At 36.5% G+C, this 18,632-nt stretch overlaps 1 protein-coding gene across 4 annotated transcripts in view; it reads right to left on the bottom strand.

Moving 5' to 3' along the window:
* LOC123717967 (spectrin beta chain, non-erythrocytic 1) overlaps positions 1–18,632 on the bottom strand; it is a 105,233-nt gene that overhangs the window by 6,053 nt on the left and 80,548 nt on the right. For all 4 annotated transcript variants that reach the window (XM_045674263.1, XM_045674262.1, XM_045674261.1 and 1 more), the window contains 21 exons: positions 18,175–18,350; positions 16,985–17,112; positions 16,208–16,320; positions 15,554–15,627; positions 14,566–14,692; positions 13,835–14,009; positions 12,941–13,042; positions 12,446–12,556; positions 11,910–12,084; positions 11,351–11,530; positions 10,238–10,362; positions 9,001–9,140; positions 8,392–8,540; positions 7,877–8,058; positions 7,023–7,184; positions 6,493–6,641; positions 5,219–5,405; positions 4,304–4,439; positions 3,477–3,647; positions 1,407–1,529; positions 324–432 (listed from right to left, as the gene is read on the bottom strand). In XM_045674263.1, coding sequence (XP_045530219.1) covers positions 324–432; positions 1,407–1,529; positions 3,477–3,647; positions 4,304–4,439; positions 5,219–5,405; positions 6,493–6,641; positions 7,023–7,184; positions 7,877–8,058; positions 8,392–8,540; positions 9,001–9,140; positions 10,238–10,362; positions 11,351–11,530; positions 11,910–12,084; positions 12,446–12,556; positions 12,941–13,042; positions 13,835–14,009; positions 14,566–14,692; positions 15,554–15,627; positions 16,208–16,320; positions 16,985–17,112; positions 18,175–18,350 — 2,994 coding nt within the window. The remainder of the gene's footprint in view (positions 1–323; positions 433–1,406; positions 1,530–3,476; positions 3,648–4,303; positions 4,440–5,218; positions 5,406–6,492; positions 6,642–7,022; positions 7,185–7,876; positions 8,059–8,391; positions 8,541–9,000; positions 9,141–10,237; positions 10,363–11,350; positions 11,531–11,909; positions 12,085–12,445; positions 12,557–12,940; positions 13,043–13,834; positions 14,010–14,565; positions 14,693–15,553; positions 15,628–16,207; positions 16,321–16,984; positions 17,113–18,174; positions 18,351–18,632) is intronic.

The following is an 18,632-nucleotide window of genomic DNA, read 5'->3' as shown; positions in this document are numbered from 1 at the left end:
TGTCAGAAGTGAAACTTATTTGTAAATTAATTATCACTAAGGTAAAAGCCCCAATAGATGACCATGTACCAGCATATGATCACTCAATGTATATCTATATTCATACTGTATATGTTATGCGACAGAATTGCCATCTAAAGTTCTAATATGTAACTACTAAACGAATACATCAATCAATAGCGTGTCTTTTTTCGCGATCTCCCTTTCTCACTCTCTCTCAATCGCTCTCTCCCTTTTATTCGACAAAAACGCTGCATCTTCGTGACTTTTTCGTAAAAAAATTACCCTCATGCGCCCAAAGAAGTTGCTCTTCAAAAACTTACCTTCAATCTCGACTGGCGGTAGTTCGTCCGGCTGTCTGTGTCTTCTAAAGCTTTGTGTTCGTCTACGTGTTGTGAACGAGGGAGTTCGCTTTGGAGTCTTCGTAGCCACCTGCAATTTTAAAACATTGTAATTAAGGGGTTGTTGATAAACGGGACATGTTGATGAAGTATGGATCAATATGAATTGGTCAAGAATTTCGCTGGCGTTCATGATCTATCGTGAACAACACCACGTTACTACGCGGTGCGGTTCACGGATTGTTCGTCATTTGAACGTCACGTACGTATACGACAACTTTAATAAGTTTTTTTTATTTTTGGATTTATGTTGAATTATAACGAACTGATATCTCCATCAAGAATGCCAGTTCTCTTCCGTTCTACGCCCTTGATTTGAGAACTGGCAGTAAATGTAAAATTAGACGCATTTGATAAATACATTTGATATCGTATACATTGTGCTACCTATATGAATAAACGATTATGAATTTTGAAAAAGATACGTAATTTTTTGGCGTAACAACATCTAATAAATCTACGTACGCCGGCTGGACTGGGGAAAAAGTATGACTAATTGTCCAGTTACGCTCATTGTAACTATTACCTCAGGATACACTCCTTTGTATTGATACAAAATAGTGATAATTCAAGAATTTATTTTATTTTATTCATAAAAGTATCCAATCAATCCAATGGTTTGTTGCGACGTTGTCACGTTCTATCATCCGTAAATCTACTTTACATACAACAATTTTTCTTTGCTTTAAGCAAATAAATACAGGATTTCAGACACAGGAATCGTGTCGGCATATGTACTCAATGGATATTGACAATTGGACGAGCATTTTTGAAGTTAGATGTAATTCAACATAAGCTAAACTAATTTTAAATCATAGGTGATATTGTATGGTGAAGCTGTCATTCCAAAGCTGGGTTTTTGTGAGCTTCATCTTAAAATAGAATCTGTGAAGAGAGGGATGCACTGTTCTTCCACTAATAGCTGATGTTTAGATGCCCAGCAACGGTGCTTTGATAGTGCGATTCAGGGTATATAGATGTCGCTATAATCAAGTTAAAACTTACACTCATACTCTCTGCTCTCTTAACCAAAGCGTCGCTCTTCGGCAGTCTGTCGAACTGCGGTGCCGGCGAGAAGGTCTCTTCAGAAGACACCACACTGTCTTGATTGCTGAGTTGACGTTCCATCTGTAATGTTATATGTTTCCGTGACTGTAAATAACTCCCTTATTAATATTATAAACGCGACCTTTTGTTTGTATGGTTTGATACTCTTTCACGTAAAAACTACTGTAAATGAAACTTTACAATAATATAGTTTATACATCGGAATATATATCATTATATTCATAGCCTACAATTTATAAAGATATTGAATTGTCCAAAATATCAAGTAAGAAAAATCTAACAAGTGCGAGCTATGGGTGCGCTGCCAAAACTAGAGTTGTATGTAATGTATGAAAGAAATGTTTATCTTAAATAGTTCTACAAAAACGCCCGACACAGTATATATCTATATCTTATGTGTAAGCCATTATATCCCTAGTGAAATATAACTACAAAAAAAGTTGATAATTTATTTTTATGTAATTAGATACTGCTACGAAGACGGGTCGACTGCAATGTTTCTAGATTTTTCCACTACTTAGAGAAATTTTCAGTAGGCTGTAATATGATTTCTGACCGTTTCAGGAGAGGGTTAATCATATATTAGAAAATTGTAATTTCCATAATATTACCCTAGTTTTCAGGAAGCTGAAACCTTTTTTCAGTCGGTTTCAGAACATGTGTAGTAGAGTGGTGCAGTTTTCAGGAGACCCGTTTGATGAAGAAATATTCTAGACCAAACCTTCTAGGTGTGAGACAAGGACGAAATGATACGAGAGAGAGAGAGAAGATCAGAACTTTCTCGAAACTAGACTGAGCACTCTAGAACGCCGTACGACAAGGACGGAGCAACGTGCGAAAGAGACAAAGAGTGCGGACGTTCTAGAATTGTGCAATCCCTATTCAGTAGCAAGCCCGCCTAGAAAGTTCTCGAATATTGTTTAGAATTATTCCCAGGGATATATAAGCGAGCCGAAACGCGACTAGTCGCCTTTAGTTTTGAATGCGATAACATGAGAGAAACACCGAAGCGAAGTGCGAATAAAGTGAATACAAGTGATAAAGTACTGTGTGAAGTGTGCATAAGTGAAGTAATTAGTGACTGTGTTTTTGTGCGTTATTAGTGCATCTCTGCAATTAATAAATTCCTCATTGATTTACCAAGAAATAAACCCTTGAATAAATCTACGGCATTTTCTATCCAATCCCCTAGCTCGTAACAATACTTTTATCACTTCTGGTATTTATTGTATATAAAATATGTATTTCTCGTTACATTTGGCCAAATATAATAAACCTGCGTAAACGAAGTCACGGGCACTAGCTAGTAATAAATAAGGCATTATACTGGACGGTTAATCATCTTCTATCTCTTTTTATCAGAGCGTTAACAGTCTTGTCAGAACACGAAAGAACACATTTATAATTAAAAATATTAATAACTGAAATAGTGAAGTGGTTTTGACACAACTAGACTTGCTATGGTGAGATGTCAGTAATTTGTTTTAAAATAATTAATAGCACTCAGTATTATTTTTGTTACGTAACAAAATTTGGGGGGGGGGGGGGTCCTCTTGTAAAACGTTACGAAGCGGGGCGGGGATTGAATAACGCGTTATTGTTAATATTATTTTCCACTTTCCAGTACTTTACACCAGGTAATGGTAAGTTTCAGGTATAAAGAGTCACTGGGGGTGGTCACGAAACGTTTTACTATTGGATACAAGAAACGTTACGGCACGTTTCATGGGGGGGGGGGGGGGTTTTCAAGAATCTCCAAAAATTGCGTGGCGTGACGTGATATACACCGTTTACGTAATCTTTATTAATAGTTAGTTAACGTTAATGGCAGTACAGTATACAAGATAACCCAAAAAACCTAAATACTACTTTACTTATAAACAGTTAAATTAATTAAAAATGATAATGTGAAACTAGGATGGTTGGACACTGACGAAAATAATTCAAAATTTAATGGACATCAAACAGAAAACACAAATTCAAATAATAAAATAAAATGTTAATTACCTGCACATCCTGCCTACTCTGCTGACTGCCACTCTCTCTCCTTCTCTCCTCTGCGATTCTCTCCATCTCTCTCCTCTTTACTAATCTCAGTCTCTCGGCCTCTTGATGCTCCGCTTGGCGTTTGCGAGCCTGTTCTTCCTCATGCTTCTGCTCTTTGAACGCACTTTCAATCTAAAAAAAATAGGCATTTACGTAAATGTGAATACGACTAAGTACTCTTACATTACCCATTTCACATTTGTTTTTGAACGTTGAATGTTTGTTTCATATTAAAATTAAGATATTATTATTTAATGATAAATGTACTTAGTTAAGAGTATTACACCTTTCTCAACATTGTTTGTAGATTGAACACGGTAAACTCAAGTAATATTTAGATTTTGTAGGTACGACTTAAAAAAACTGTGTTGTATAGTCCATTTATTTAGTAAATACTTTTAAATACATTTGTCACAGCCTAGTTATATTATATCCAAATAAAAACGATGTACAAGTTTTGTTTTGATTAAAAGTATAATATAATTTGAATTCATTTGGTGATAGGTAACTTTAACAAGCAAGACAAACGTGCGCTTACGTACACGTACGGACGTACGTACTTATGTACGGACTTTTTATAGGTTAACGGACACACATGTGACAGTGCATTGCCGGCCCTTGATGGTCGAATATGCTCTTTTTTAAACAATTGTAGGTCAAATCTTACAGGGACGACCCCCCCCCCCCCCACCGGGAGTATATTCCACAGTTCACTAGTTCAAAAAATGTCGAAATTCGTACGAAAACGTCTTAAAGCTAGATACAAACTTAATAATAAAGGAACTCACCAGTGTAATTCTTTTTAGTGCGTTGAACTTCTCCTTCTGCGCGTCTATGGTCTCTTCTAGGTCTCTGTGTCTGTTGATCAATTCTTCAGTCTGCGCCACGCTGTCTCCATACTTTCCGTCTCTTACCAGCGGCACTCTGTATATACAACAATTACTTACTATATAACAAAGAAATAAGTATACATTTATATAAGCTTTATTATTAGTTAATTTCGCTAAACCGATGTCAGTCAAGGAAGGATGACAATTGTCGAATTTGACTTTGACACACAAATTCGGAATGGAAGTGTTCCGGCGTAAGCAAGCATTACGTCACGCAATTTTCGGAGATTCTTGACCCCCCCCCCCCCTGAATTGCGGCGTAACGTTTTTGTATACAATAGTCAAACGTTTCCTGACCACTCCCCAGTGAATTTAAAAATAAAACTTACTACTATGTGGTGTAAAGTTATGGAAAGTGGAAAATAATATTAACAATAACGCGTAATGAAATCGTAACGCGTTTTACAAGAGGGGTCCTCTTCCCCCCACAATTCGTTACGTAATACGTGAATGCTCCCTAATGGCGCAAGCGCACGTAGTTTCTAACCTAACCTAACCTAACCCAACCGCAGTCGCGTGCACACTCACACTTAACCATATACCGCATTTACTCATTACAATAAATTAAGAATCCAGTGTTCGGTGTATGACCATTCCAGTCTTAGTCTGATAGATTTTTCGTTTCCTCCTTCTAATATACTGACACATGGCAGCCGAACCAGCACATTATTTTATTGAGGGAAGGCAACATCCTGGATACAGCTTCCGGGCATCCGGGCCCACACAATGGCTAACAAATTTGGAAACTCTGTCAGTTTGTAATTGCAGACAAGGTTATGGAGCCGCAAATAGCGTAAGAATTTCGAAACATACCTGGCACTTATCCATTGATCCAGTGCCTCAGCATCCCTCAGGAAGATGAGAGCATCTAGGTGCTGTTCGTATATCGTTGCCCTTGCTTGCCAAGCGGCACTCAGTGCGGAACGACGCGCCCGTAAGGCAGACATGCGGCCTTCCACTTCGGAGGATAAGAAGTGGCCCTCGCTGACAAGTTTTTCACCTGATATGATTAATACATCATTTTATTCACACGTAATTGAATTTAATTAAAATCTAAAGCTAGATTAGAATAATAAACTAAATATTAATTTTCTTTATTTTTCCTAAAATGCACACCAACAAATTATATATATATATTTTGGAAATTTCTACTAATTGAAAGAAAACACTTTTTTATTGAAGCTATGTATTAACTGATAATTATTTTTCATAATTTAAATTTTTTCCGACGTTTCGCGTGCTTTTCAGCGTGCGTGGTCACGTTGACTGATGACAAAAGGTGTTGAATGTCAAAAAGTATTACAACACAGTTGTGTTATTTGTATTTATTTCCCCGGAGTTGGCATCGACTAAAAGATGATGGGGTTTTTGCAGAATTGATAGTTTGTCTTGGGGTTTTAATTTGGATATTATTGGATCCCAGGTGTTTGATGATTTTAGGCCGTCTTCGTACCAATCTTGGGAAGAATCTTTTTTCTTTCGCAAGTACTTTCGGTTGGTCAAAGCATGTAATGATTAGGCCTATCTAGTGTGTGTTTACAGACTGCTGATTTTGTGTGTAGTCTATGTCTAATTTCTACTAAATCTATTACAAAAATATAACCATAACTTTAGAGGAGATTTCTTGATGGATTATGGTAGAAATTTTTTGACATTTAAGTGGGTTTTCTACCATTTTTAAACGGCTAAGGCCTGGCGCGATATTTTTTAATAAATTTTTTTATAAGTTATTGTAATCAAATCCCATCAGTTCTATAGGTTTTAAGTCTAAAATGTCTCACACAGAGACCGTCAAAATAATTGCCAGTTATGAAATCCAGGTCGTTAGTCCAAGGTATACGTACTTAAGGGAGGAACCTAACCCTATGTGAAATCCTTATGGGTAGAGTCAGATGTGATAGAGACAAGAGAGAAGAAGAGAGAGAAGTTAAGAATATGAGCACTAGGCATGAGGATCGGCAACTTTTTCTCTGGCTCAACAATTGTTCAGAGATGCACCACTTACGCGTGCTACTAATAATGATTGCGTAATTTTTTTCGGTCAAGTAAGTGTTAAGCTGTAATGGTAGAAAATAAATTTAAAGTACCGTCAGCATAAAAGGTGTGAAAAGCGTCATCTTTAGCGTCCATTTCCGGTGAGATGTCTCGATGTCTTGCGACGAGTCGTTCTGCTGCCGCCACGTCGCTGCCCAACTCTGGTGCTGTCACCCGAGCCATTGTTTCATTTGTCCACGCCCTGAATAAAAAAATAACAAGCTGATGCGGTTTGACTCTCGTTAATTAAACCTTTAGAACCTTAGTGACTTTCATCTCACAATCAATATGTTCTAGAATAAAATCTTATTTAACCAGGTCCAAAAATCCCATTTGCGGAGGTAATTCGAGGAATAAGTGCTGGGACCTCTGCAATTCTCAACAATAACCTCGCATTTATTTGAACGAAAACTATTTAATGTGTGTGTGTATTTATATATATATTTAAGTAAACGTGATAGCAATAAACAGTGTTGGCCTAATCGCTTCAGCGTGCGACTCTCATCCCTGAGGATTCCAATTCCATATAAAGGTTCAAACGTTCAGTTAAAATTGCTTTATGGCAATAGAGATTGACACTCACATAAGCTCCTGGTAAGTGTCGAAGTAAGCTTGCAGCTGATCAGCGAGTTGCAGTTGCTGTTCGCAATGGGCAGCTCGCTCTTCTAAAGCCTCCAAGGCCTCTGTCACGTCCTCCAGTTTGGCCTGCACGTGTTCCTTCGCGTCTGGGAAGGCAGCTCCTAGCCTGAAAGTTTATTTATTAATTGTGTAACAGTTTTCATTATTTAGTCCATTAGCTATCAATTGATGAACTTAAAGGATTAATAGAAATTGCGGGTAGAATCCATCATCAGTGGGTAGATATTTTGAAAACTGTAAAATTCTTTTTATAAGTAAATAAATGTCTTCTAGTCGAGCACTTTTTTTGGATGACAGAAAAAAACGAGTTGAACGACACAGACCGGAGCTGTAACGCAAGTTCTGTATATCGAGGGCAAACTAATTCTGACACGAGAGAACATTGAGGCTCTGACAAGACTTACATAAATACAAGCCACAGTGGTTATCAAGTTGAATATACCCTGATTTAGATTGTATTCTCTAACATAAAGAAATAAAAAACCATACATACGCTTATTTAATATTGTCTTTTGTTAACATGGCTTTTACACATTAAGAAAACACTTTTTAAACGGATTGAAGCTATGTATTATAATTATAAGTTTATAATAATAATACATAGCTTCAATCCGTTTAAAAAGTGTTTTCTTAATACGCTTATTTAGTTAAAAAATTAATGGTAAAAATGCAATCTATATACTATATTATAAGACGCACACTAGCACAAGATTAAATGTCTAAATTTAAAAAAAATGTAAGTTGTCCAATAGGCTAATGCTGTGGGTAGAGGCAATAAGAGTGGGTAGAAATTTATACCTGTCCGCTTCGTTCTTGAGGTGGGCGTGCTTCTCTCTAATGGCGTTCAAATCAGCCCTTAAAGCCTTCAGCTGATGCAATTGCTTGAGGAGTTGTAGAGTAGCCTCTTTTTCAGCCACCCATGCCAATGTTTCCTCTGCTGATCTGTCGAATTCGTGGACTTGTCGAGCTCCAGCTAACGCCTGGAAATAAACGCAATTCCTCCATTGTGTTCCATAAAATATTTAAGTTATAGACAATTTAATTTTTAATTATTAATTTACGATTAAACAATTATTCGCTGTAATCTTTGTATAAATGTTCTGTGTGTTTGTAATAAAATCCCTACAAAACTGGACCGATTTTGATGTTGTTTTTTGTGTTCAAGTACAAGAGACAAGTGCTAAGTGCTGGTGTGAACAAAATCACAAGAACTTTGAAGAAGATTTATTATTATTATTAATAAAGACTGTAAGTAGTGTTATTGGACACTATTTTTTTAAGTAAATCTAATCTAATCTTTTTAAAGAATTTACCTCTTGCCTGGCAACAGCCAGCTCCTTAAGATCATCCCACAATCCACGAATATCTTCAATCTTCTGTTTCACTCTGTCTGCTTCCGGCGTGTTCTCTTCTAGAAGAGCGGTACCCCCTTCGCATACAGCTTCTATGCGACCTTCACTAGCTGCAAATGAACCAATTTAGTTATCTGGAAGTAGGTATAACTGTCCGCGACTCCTTTTGTCTCCCGACTTTACTAACATATACAATCTTTACTAGGTAGTATGTCAAAACGTTTATTACATTCAGAAGTTTTCAAGATTATAAATAACTAGCCATTCACCCCAGAGTTTCTCTTGGTAAAAATTCCGTGCAGTTTTAAAGTTTATCGTGAACAGGCCAAAGAGGCAGAGGACTTGTTTAAATATAATATAAACGTTAGACATGCCGAAAAAGTTTTTTAAATTTTTGGGATCAATATATATGACACTCAAAGAACGCTTTCTGGGTTGGTCGAATTGGTCTAAGCAAAACCCCTACTGGTTTTCCAGAGATCACAAAAACAACCTCATTTAAATAGACAAAAAATATCAACATAAAAACGCGGCAATATAATTTTTTTATTTAACCATATCATCACTAACCATGGAGCTGCTGTAAGAAGTTGTCGAAGGCCTGCTGCAGGGTGTCCACATGCTCTACATCCAGACCGTACTCTTCACTAGCGGCAACTGTCATCTGCTCACTGATCCATTCCTGAACTTCTTCGCACTCCTGGACGAACCTGGATAATTGTTTATAAGTCATTTGTGTGTTGTATTGACCTTGCTAGATAGTCCCTCAATTTCCGGAGTGCATTGGAGTTATATGTGCCTTCGTTAAAGCAATAATCGTGTGGAAACGTCTTTCGAATCCATGTTTACTGATCACATACATGTATATAATATATGGACATACTGTTATTTCAAACACTCTTAAATCCTTTATATTTATTTATTAACATTTCGTTGCATTACAATATAGAAATGGAAAATAATTAAATGAAAAGGAGGGCAACTGGCGGCCTTATCGCTTTCGAGCGATCTCTTCCAGGCAATGACAGAAAAAATGTATTAAATTAGATAAGTTAGGCAAAAAGTGCTAAGACTAAGACTGAGTGTTAACTTGAACTAAAAATAAAGGATACATGAAATAGGAAAAAAAACACGATAATTTAAGATCAGTCTGACGTCAGTTAGTACAGATACCGGCAAACAACTTGAACAAATGTTTGCCTGCGCAGAAGCGATTTTTAGGTATCACAGAGAGAGTGACGTGACGATCGCGTGGTTGGTAAATCAGTTGACGTTCGTGTCCCGCGCTGTGTACGATGCGCAAACGTTCCCCCACTCCCTTGTTTAATGCTCAAGAAGTTTGCCGGTATCTGTAGTTAGTACGAAAGTTACGGATACGATGTGGACAGGTAATGTTTGTATGGAAGAAATTTAAAGGTTGATAGAGAAGGAGCTAAGCGAATAGGGACGGTGAATTCCATAGCCTAACTGCTGAGATATAGTTATTAAAGAGAATCAGAAAAAGTTGTATAAAATTTTACTGCCATATAACAATTCGATAGGAGATGAAGAGAGAGAAATGAATATAAACATCAATTTCCTTAAAAGAAACAATTCTTGAGAGGCTGGCAATGCACTTGCGTGCGTTAAAGCAATGTGGGAGTCCATGGGCGGCTTAACATCCGGCAACATTTTTTTACAGGTGTTTTTATTACTCATTCATTATTTCCTAAAAGTATATGAAACAGAATATAAAAGCGGAAGTACTGTTAGTACGGCAGCAGTTCCGAATACGTCCACAGAGCGCTGCTGAAGAAAAACTACATACTTGAAGTATTTAAGGCTCTGTTGTAATCTCTGCTGACGTTTCGCGGAGAGAAGTTTCAGCTCTTCGCAAAGCTCCTTCACGTCCTCCATCTTCTTTTTTACGACGTCGTCTTCGTTCATACGTTCCTGAAAGTAATTAATTTCTAAAATAAAATCCTGTTAGCGACACAGTTCCGCATCAGTTTTTTAGACATGTAGGGCAGCTGTGTAAACCACTCATTAATAAATATAAATCCAGAAGTTGATGTTAATGTCGTTAATAATTTAAATTTGTAGAGATTTTTAAACATCTCCTTAAATTTCGAGTTTATACACTGGAAGCGCCCTATCTCATTCTCTCCCACGTTAACTCTTATGAATTTGTCTGTCTCTTTTTACTGTCGGTTTTCCTTTTATTTATTTCATTAGCAATATTAATTATATTAGTTTTTTATCAAAATTAAAGATCGATTAAACTACAAAATTAAAATTACATTCGTCTCATTATCTTCATCCATCATTTTTGAAGGTTTAACTTCTACCACGTTTGACACAACACTAGTTTTTTACTAACCCATACTATAGGAACAGATAAGAAGAGAACAGAATTTAAACAGCTGAAAAATTTATGGTATAACGAGGGACTCATTGCCACAATCGGTGTCTTCTTAAGTCTTATATTAAAGAAAGACAACAGAAAAAAATGTGACATGCGTATCTAAATAAAATAAAAATTTCAGAGCAATTATAATTAGGAAAATAATTAATAACCTTATGGCTGACATATGCATGTCAAACATTTACAAATAAAACAAAAAACAACATAAATACATGTCAACGAGGCATGGAAAGGAGCGTGCTAAACATTAAAAAGGTAGACAACATCAGACACATAAAAATAAGATCAGAGATCAAAGCAATTGATGCTCTAAGCCACGCGAAAAAACTGAAGTGGAAGTGGGCGGGTCATGTAGCACGCCTAACAGATCACACACACACAGGCCTTTACCGGAGAGGGTTCCTGATACATACTAACTGTTACAAATATTTACTAACACAGGATAACCGGATATTAGTGGATCGGGAAATAATTTAAGGCTTAAAATAAATAAATAAATAAAAAATAATTAATAACCTGGGCAGACTTTTCCAATCGCGTCACAGAGGGTAGAAAGGCTGTCAACTCTCTCTGCTGAGCTTCCAATCTTCTCACAAGTCCAAGGACTGACTCTTCATCTCTTCCCGTATCTCCTCCGGACAGCGCAGTCTTTCTTTCCACCAGCCACGCTTCGGTTTCCCACATTTCAGACAATAACTGAAAATGCATACAAAATAATTTTTCGTACTTCTGCAAGTTTTAGATTCCACTTGTAATAACATTTAACAAACGAAATACACACACAGAAACACACAAAATAAAAATGTGTGCGCGTACTAGTGTACACACGTAAGAAGTAAAACCTCTTTATGACTTTATTTTTCGAAAAATGATCTACTATATGCAACTTTACAGAAATTGGTAAAATAAAGTTAAATTAGCTTTTATTATCATAGATATTATCATACAAATAATACAATTATTTAATTTTACCTTATTACTACTAAGATTATTACAGAATTTCATTAATTGTAATAGAGTTATTACTATTATTTATGTCACTGTTAGTACTGTTTAGTATTATAGACAATTTTACCTGTAAAGACAGCACCCTGTCTTTCAGACTGGCTGAACGCAACGCCGCTGCTTCGAGGAGCGTTTTCAAGGCGTTTTTAAGGTCTCTCGAGCGCGTTTCGAGAGCGTTACCCGCAAAATGTCCGCGCCGAGCTAATGCTGACGCACGACTGCACACTGCATTGATTGTAGACTCGCTGCAAAATAAATCATCGAATCAATGACGCTACAAACTTTTGGGCTACAGGTTTCTGTATCTGTTTCATAAACATTCCTAAAAAACTCCTGTAAATGCTTTTAATGAATTTAGGAAATTTATTAAAGAAAAGCTGTGTACACGCAGAAATCAACTTGGCAATTGCGTGGATTGTGCCGTGTGCGTGGTTAACATTGCCCAGATTATTAGCAAATCCTAGTACCAAAATTATTGAGTCCGCTTATGCGTACGTATCACACGGATAGACGTATACGTAACTAATAGTGTACGTGCGTGAAATTAAGTTTTGAGTTTAGTTTATCATATAAGAAAGCACCAAAGCAAGTGTCAAAACACCTTACCGCGCAATAATTTCAGCCTCCAACGCCGAGTGTTTCTTCAATAACGCTTGAGCTTCTGGTAGAGTCGCTCCAGCTTCTTCTGAGCGCACAGCGCTTTCGCGTTCCTTTAACCTGAATAACACAGAAATCAATTGAATAGTTTAAAACGCATATGTTCTCAGACGTGTGTCTGATACACACACTTACTCTATTACACACACATACAACTTTAAATCTACTAATTTCTAACTGTTCTGTTTTCTTTCCTTATTTGTTTGCCTACCCACATATTTTTGCGCTTTTTGGTACCATTCAGTATGACTTTGCTGTGGAATGGAAGCCTGGTTATCCATATTACTGGTTCTTACCGAGTTTGGAAACCAGCCTTCCAATATCTTCTTAACTATATGTTGCAAATGTTATATGGGAGAAAATAACGAAATTAATATTATTATAATAAAATATTGATAAAAATAAAAAAAAACACACAATTTGTACTAAAATGATAACACTCACCAGTGTAATTCTTCATCAGCATCTCTTTCCCATCGATGTAGTAACGCAGCATCTTCAAGATTGTCCCGACGAATCTGCATCGGCTCTTGCAATTGACGGTAGCTGCAAAAATTTAAATAAGAGGGTAGTTGCGGGCAGTAGACTTTTAGGTAAGATTCCACTGGTGTGCTGAACTGTGCGCCACAAATGTTTGTCTTGATCGACATACTCAAGCGAACAACTACACTTGTTGCACACGGTACTAATTGCACTTTTATCTTGCTTCCACTACCAAAGCGAAAACATTATATTTCGGGACATTTTAATTTAGAATAACAAAATCGTGTTCTTTAATCTATCTGACGTAACGTACACGTAAAATAAACGTACGTGCATTTATAATACAGTCCCAATTATAATTTCTCAATTGAAGTTGTTTCTATGGTCTCCGGAAGTGTTTTTTTATTGTGGGGCTAATGACAAAGCGACTTCGAAGAAAGACAGATCTAATCTCAAAACAATGATAGGGACAATTACGAGCCAGTGTCTCCTTATTAAACATCTTTTTGTCCTAGGTGCGATAGACAGCCCCATGTGCAGAGGCTGTTTCAGCGCAGAGGAATCTGTCACCTAAGTAGTCCTGGAATGCGTGGCTGTGGCTAACCAAGGTACAGAAATCCTCGAAGCGTGTGACGTCGCTCCGTAAAGCCTGCGGAGTGCCCTGGAGAGTAACGTGCAGAGTAGGCTGGCTGAGTTAACCAGAACTTTACAACGGACTTAATGAGAGTCTAAGTCCAGAGTCCAACAACCAATGACCATCGATCGTTCGGAAACTGTATTACGCAACGCCTTAAGGAGCCCTGTGTTCAATTCAATTGACTATAAATCTAAAATAGTCGGTAAAATTTTCCTCACCGTTTGACAGCCTGCTCGGTCTTCTCCAATATCTCATCTGACATAAAGTGGCCTGTGTCAGCAAGATGCGTAGCGGTGTCCGCAAGTTGTGTCGCAACTTCTGCCTTACTAGCCACACCTTGCTCCAGGCGCGTGTGCTTTTTGAGGAGAGCGCAGACTGATGAGAGGTCTTTGCCTATAGGAAATACATTTATACAGTTTTCGGCCTGCGGTGGCGTTCTTTGGTCTATTAAACTGTAGACAGAGTACAGATTACTTTGAAAAGACTTTTTAAATGGATTGAAGCTATGTATAATTAACTTATAATTCTTTACATAATTTTAACATAGTTAGAAATTAAACACTATAAACGATAAATCAGCTAGATTGCGCTGTTTTTACTAAAGTTCTTACGTATATATACCGTCTCTTTTCACCACAGCGTAAAGACAATGTAACAGAAAGAGATAGATGTAATCAATGATATAATATAAAGAGCGCAATTAGATTTGAATAATATCTCCAACATATAAGAAAACACTTTTTAAACGGATTGATGCTATGTATTATTATCACGTAGTAAAGCACGCGAAACGTCAGAAAAAATAAAACTTAAAATTATGTAAATAATTATAAGTTTTTAATAATAATACGTTTTCTTAATGTGTAAAAGCTATGTTAACAAAAGACAATACATGAAAAGACTTTATTTTTCCTACTGTCAAATAGCCGCAAGAAAGCCGTTTACTTACCATGATCCTCACTCAGTAACTGCGTCTCAACGTCATCCAACCAAATGATGAAGTCGTCCAGGCCACGAAGGAACACCCTGGCTTGGTACGCCTCTTGTAATCTATCACGTCGGAGTTTCGCCGCGTGCTATTTAAAAATAAAGCAAAAATTAAAATTCCTGTAAATGGAATTGGGAAAAAATTTACGTCATTATTTCCCTATTGTGTAGTGTGTGTATAGAACATGGGCAGAGGGCTCGCGATTGCGGTTCTGGCCTTTTAAGAATTGGTACGCTCTTTTATTTTCTAAGTAAAATTTCGCAAGTACTGTGGGCAGCTGGTTCCACATAGTGGTGCGTGATTAAAACTGTCTCAAAATGCTCAGTTGTGGTACGGACGTCGAGATGATAAGGTTGGAATTTCGCATTCTGCCTGGACATTTGATCATGAACATATTAAGCCTATTCGCGGACTTCGATCTTTGGACTTTGGTCTGACAAATTTGTATACATTTGCAACTGCAAGTGCTAAAAATATGTGTGCGTGTACTAGTATACACTCGTAAGAAGTGAAACTTCTATATGACCTTATTTTTCGAAAAATGATCTTCTAGATGCACGAAAAATGATATTCTAGATGTAACTTTACAGAAATTGGTTAAATAAAGTTAAATTAGATTGAGTTTAACAAAAGGCTTTTATGATCATACACATGAATACAAATAATACAATTATTTAATTTTACCTTATTACTACTAAGATTATTACAGAATTTCATTAATTGTAATAGAATAATTACTATCATTGTTATCGTTATTATATATTTTTGTTATTAATGGCTTCGAATCAACAGTGGTAATGACAAGAAAAAGACGTTGTGTAACGACAAAATGTGACGCGTAACCGAATAATGTGACGGTATTTTTTTCCAACGCCGATAAAGAAAATTAACTTCAAAAAGATTTTGTTCTTCCTCCTATTATGCTAAAATATATAAATCCTGAACAAACCTGTAACTCTCTCCAAAGATTTTCCAGGTCTTCAACGTGCCTTGCAATCTCCTGTGATGCGTAGTGTTCTGCTTCTGTAATACGTAAAATAAATTAAATGAACATACATAGTTTCGACTGCTTTTACTAGACCAGTAATCGTAGGCCGAGAGATTGTCAGCTAAATTAAAGAGACAGACACACACATTTGATATAAAATGGCATTTGTTGCACTCGAAGTAGGAATTTAAGAAGTTTAAGTAGGAAAGCCGGCGTAAAAAACTCTTTTAATATAACAAATCATCGAACAAAACTTATTTTAAAACAAATATCGTAAATTAATTAATTAGAATATAAATATAATACAGAAAGAATTGATTGTAGTCCAAAAAAACTGGACTGATTTGAAGAAAAAATCTTCATTACGTTATATCTGATGAACATAGGCTATATGATATTTTCAAAAAGTTATGTACGAAATAACGATCGACACATGTATTGACATAGCTGTAAGGATAATGTACGTCTTTCTGTTGTCATTGTCATAACGTGCGTATACGTAGCAGCGTACTCTAAGAAACATTAATTCGCGGCTCCAGAAGACGCGAAAAATGCTAAAATTGATTGAAGCGATCTTAAAATGATAAAATTGCGGTAAATGGGTAGTATTCTCACCAATAAGTTTCTCCCCTGCAGCAGCTACGTCATCAATGCGTCGTTTGTTCGCAGCCAATTCGGACTCAAACGCCGATTGTTTCTCCATCTTTGACTGAAGATTCGATAATTCTCTACATAGAAAAATACAAAATAAGTTGTCTTAGTATATAATGTAAATAATATTTTTAGTTCTGTATGTTTATTTATGACAGAAGAGCTGTGAAGGCTTTCAACGTGCGACGCATTAAACACTCGTTCGTACGGAGAAGGAAGACGTTTTTTTTCATTACTAACACTGCTAAGTAGTTTCACTACTACTATTATTATTTGTTTCTACTAAGTATTAGTATTATTAGATTCTAATTCTTTTTTGCGACTGAGGGGCAGACTAGCTGCCGTGGTCTCTGGCAGAATGTCCAGCGCTGTGGAACAACTCTGCTCCTCAGCATAATGCTGAGCCAGGGCCAATTACAACCACAGCACACACGCATTACGCCATTAAACCTTTTTCTTAAAAAAAATTGTTATCTCTCATTATTTTTGATTATTGTTATTTTGTGTGTTTTGTTGTTAGTAATAAATATTATGTGTATGTCTGTGTCTAAATGATCACGAAACAGAAAACGATATCTGACGCCCAGACCGAAAGTTATATTGTTAGTTTATTTAAATTAATACATTAATTTAATACGAATTTTAATTTTGCAGTGACGGTATTGTTAGGAAACGTATAAGAAGAAAAAGTACCCCAAAACTTAAAGTTTCAGGGCTTCTTGAAGTCCTGATGTACTGTACCTATAATTGTGATCATTCGCGATCTGCATCTTCAGTTCAATCCATTCCCGTTCGTGGGTCAGATCCCGTAGGAATTGGTGGAGTTGTTTCGATTGTTCCAATTTCTTGCCACGAATGACACACGTTTCCTAAAAAAAATATTTTGCTTAAATACACCAGTATGACCAGTCAAAAAACGTTACAAATCTTCACAAAAGATCACGATGGCCCATCAAATCATCGTCCATGATCGTCCATTGTGAAGTTCGTTTCACAAACGTTCATTTACTGTTATGAGTATTGATAATGGAAAAAAATATTCAAAATCTACAGAATTCGATCTGTTACGTATACTTATTAAAGTAGATATTTAAAATTTGTTTGAAACAACATGTCTATACTGTAACCGAGACAACTACGTACTTAGTGGACGTGCACGCCATTACGTACAAACATCGCTGATGATGGCCAATCACAGACCTCTTATAATACCTCTTATAAGAGTATAGGTCACTCATTTTATTTATTAACACGTTACATTACAATATAAAAAAAATGAAACACAATTAAATCAAAAGGATGGTGGCCATATCGCTTTCGAGCGATCTCTTCCAGGCAACCACTGTGAGTAAAGAATTTTTTTTTATTAAATTACGAAAGATAGGCAAGTAGTGCAAAAATACATGTTATACACAGTTATTAAGACAAAACTAAATAGGAACAATAAAAAAACATACTAAACTAAAAAGATGATACTTTAAAAATTAAATGTAAAAAGACACATAAATCACGATAATTTTAGATCAGTCTCACATCAGTTAGTATGAAAGTTAGGGATACGATGTGAACAGGTAATGTTTGTACAGAAGAAATTTAATGGAAGATAGAGAAGGAGCTCAACGAATAGGGACGGGAAGTGACTTTCATAGCCTAACTGCAGAGACCTTAAAGGAATCGCCAAGAAAGAAGGAGTTATGAGGTGGGATTTCAAGGGTATAGTTTTCGGAAGAGCGTAAGCTGTAGTTATGGGCTCCCAAAAAAATTTAAATCATTTTTGAGATAGGAAGGAGTTTTAGATACATATAAAAGAATGAGACATATAAAATAACAGAAGGGAAAGAAGGAAGAAAGATGGGAAGAAGGGAAATGAAGGTCTAAAACCTAAAAGATTTGCCGAGAAAAATAATATGCATGTAAAAACATAGCCATACCCTAAGTTTATTAGCTCTTGCTCGTATAGCCTTGATCCGGGTCTCAATATACGGCGAGTCCTGATGCTGCTTCGCCAAAAGACTGCTACCGAACTTCTCCAGTTCGTCCACTCGACCGATTTGAGATTCCAGCAGTTTTGCGAATTCTATATGCTTCCGGATCAGTGTTTCCACCGCTGAAAAAATATAGTTATTAATATTTTTAAAAATCTTCCTCCTCGGGAATCCTCGGATTGTCAGGAAATGTTCTGATTGTGTCAATTGATCGTTGATTTTTATGGTTTCTGGTTATTGAGATTACTTAAAGAATCATTTGTTTCAAAATAAGTGATATTGTTAGGACCAATAGCAGAGCAAATGCTCCGAGTGGGCCGAGGCGCCATCTTGACTTTGGGCAGTGCGTCCTGGGAACGCAGAGTAGTTCTGACTGAGTATTCAGTGGAGCATTGTGGTGTTGA

Source organism: Pieris brassicae, chromosome 14, assembly GCF_905147105.1.
Source record: "Pieris brassicae chromosome 14, ilPieBrab1.1, whole genome shotgun sequence".
Taxonomy (NCBI): domain Eukaryota; kingdom Metazoa; phylum Arthropoda; class Insecta; order Lepidoptera; family Pieridae; genus Pieris; species Pieris brassicae.
Note: the sequence above shows the minus strand (reverse complement) of the source record. Positions and strands in the feature narration are given on the sequence as shown.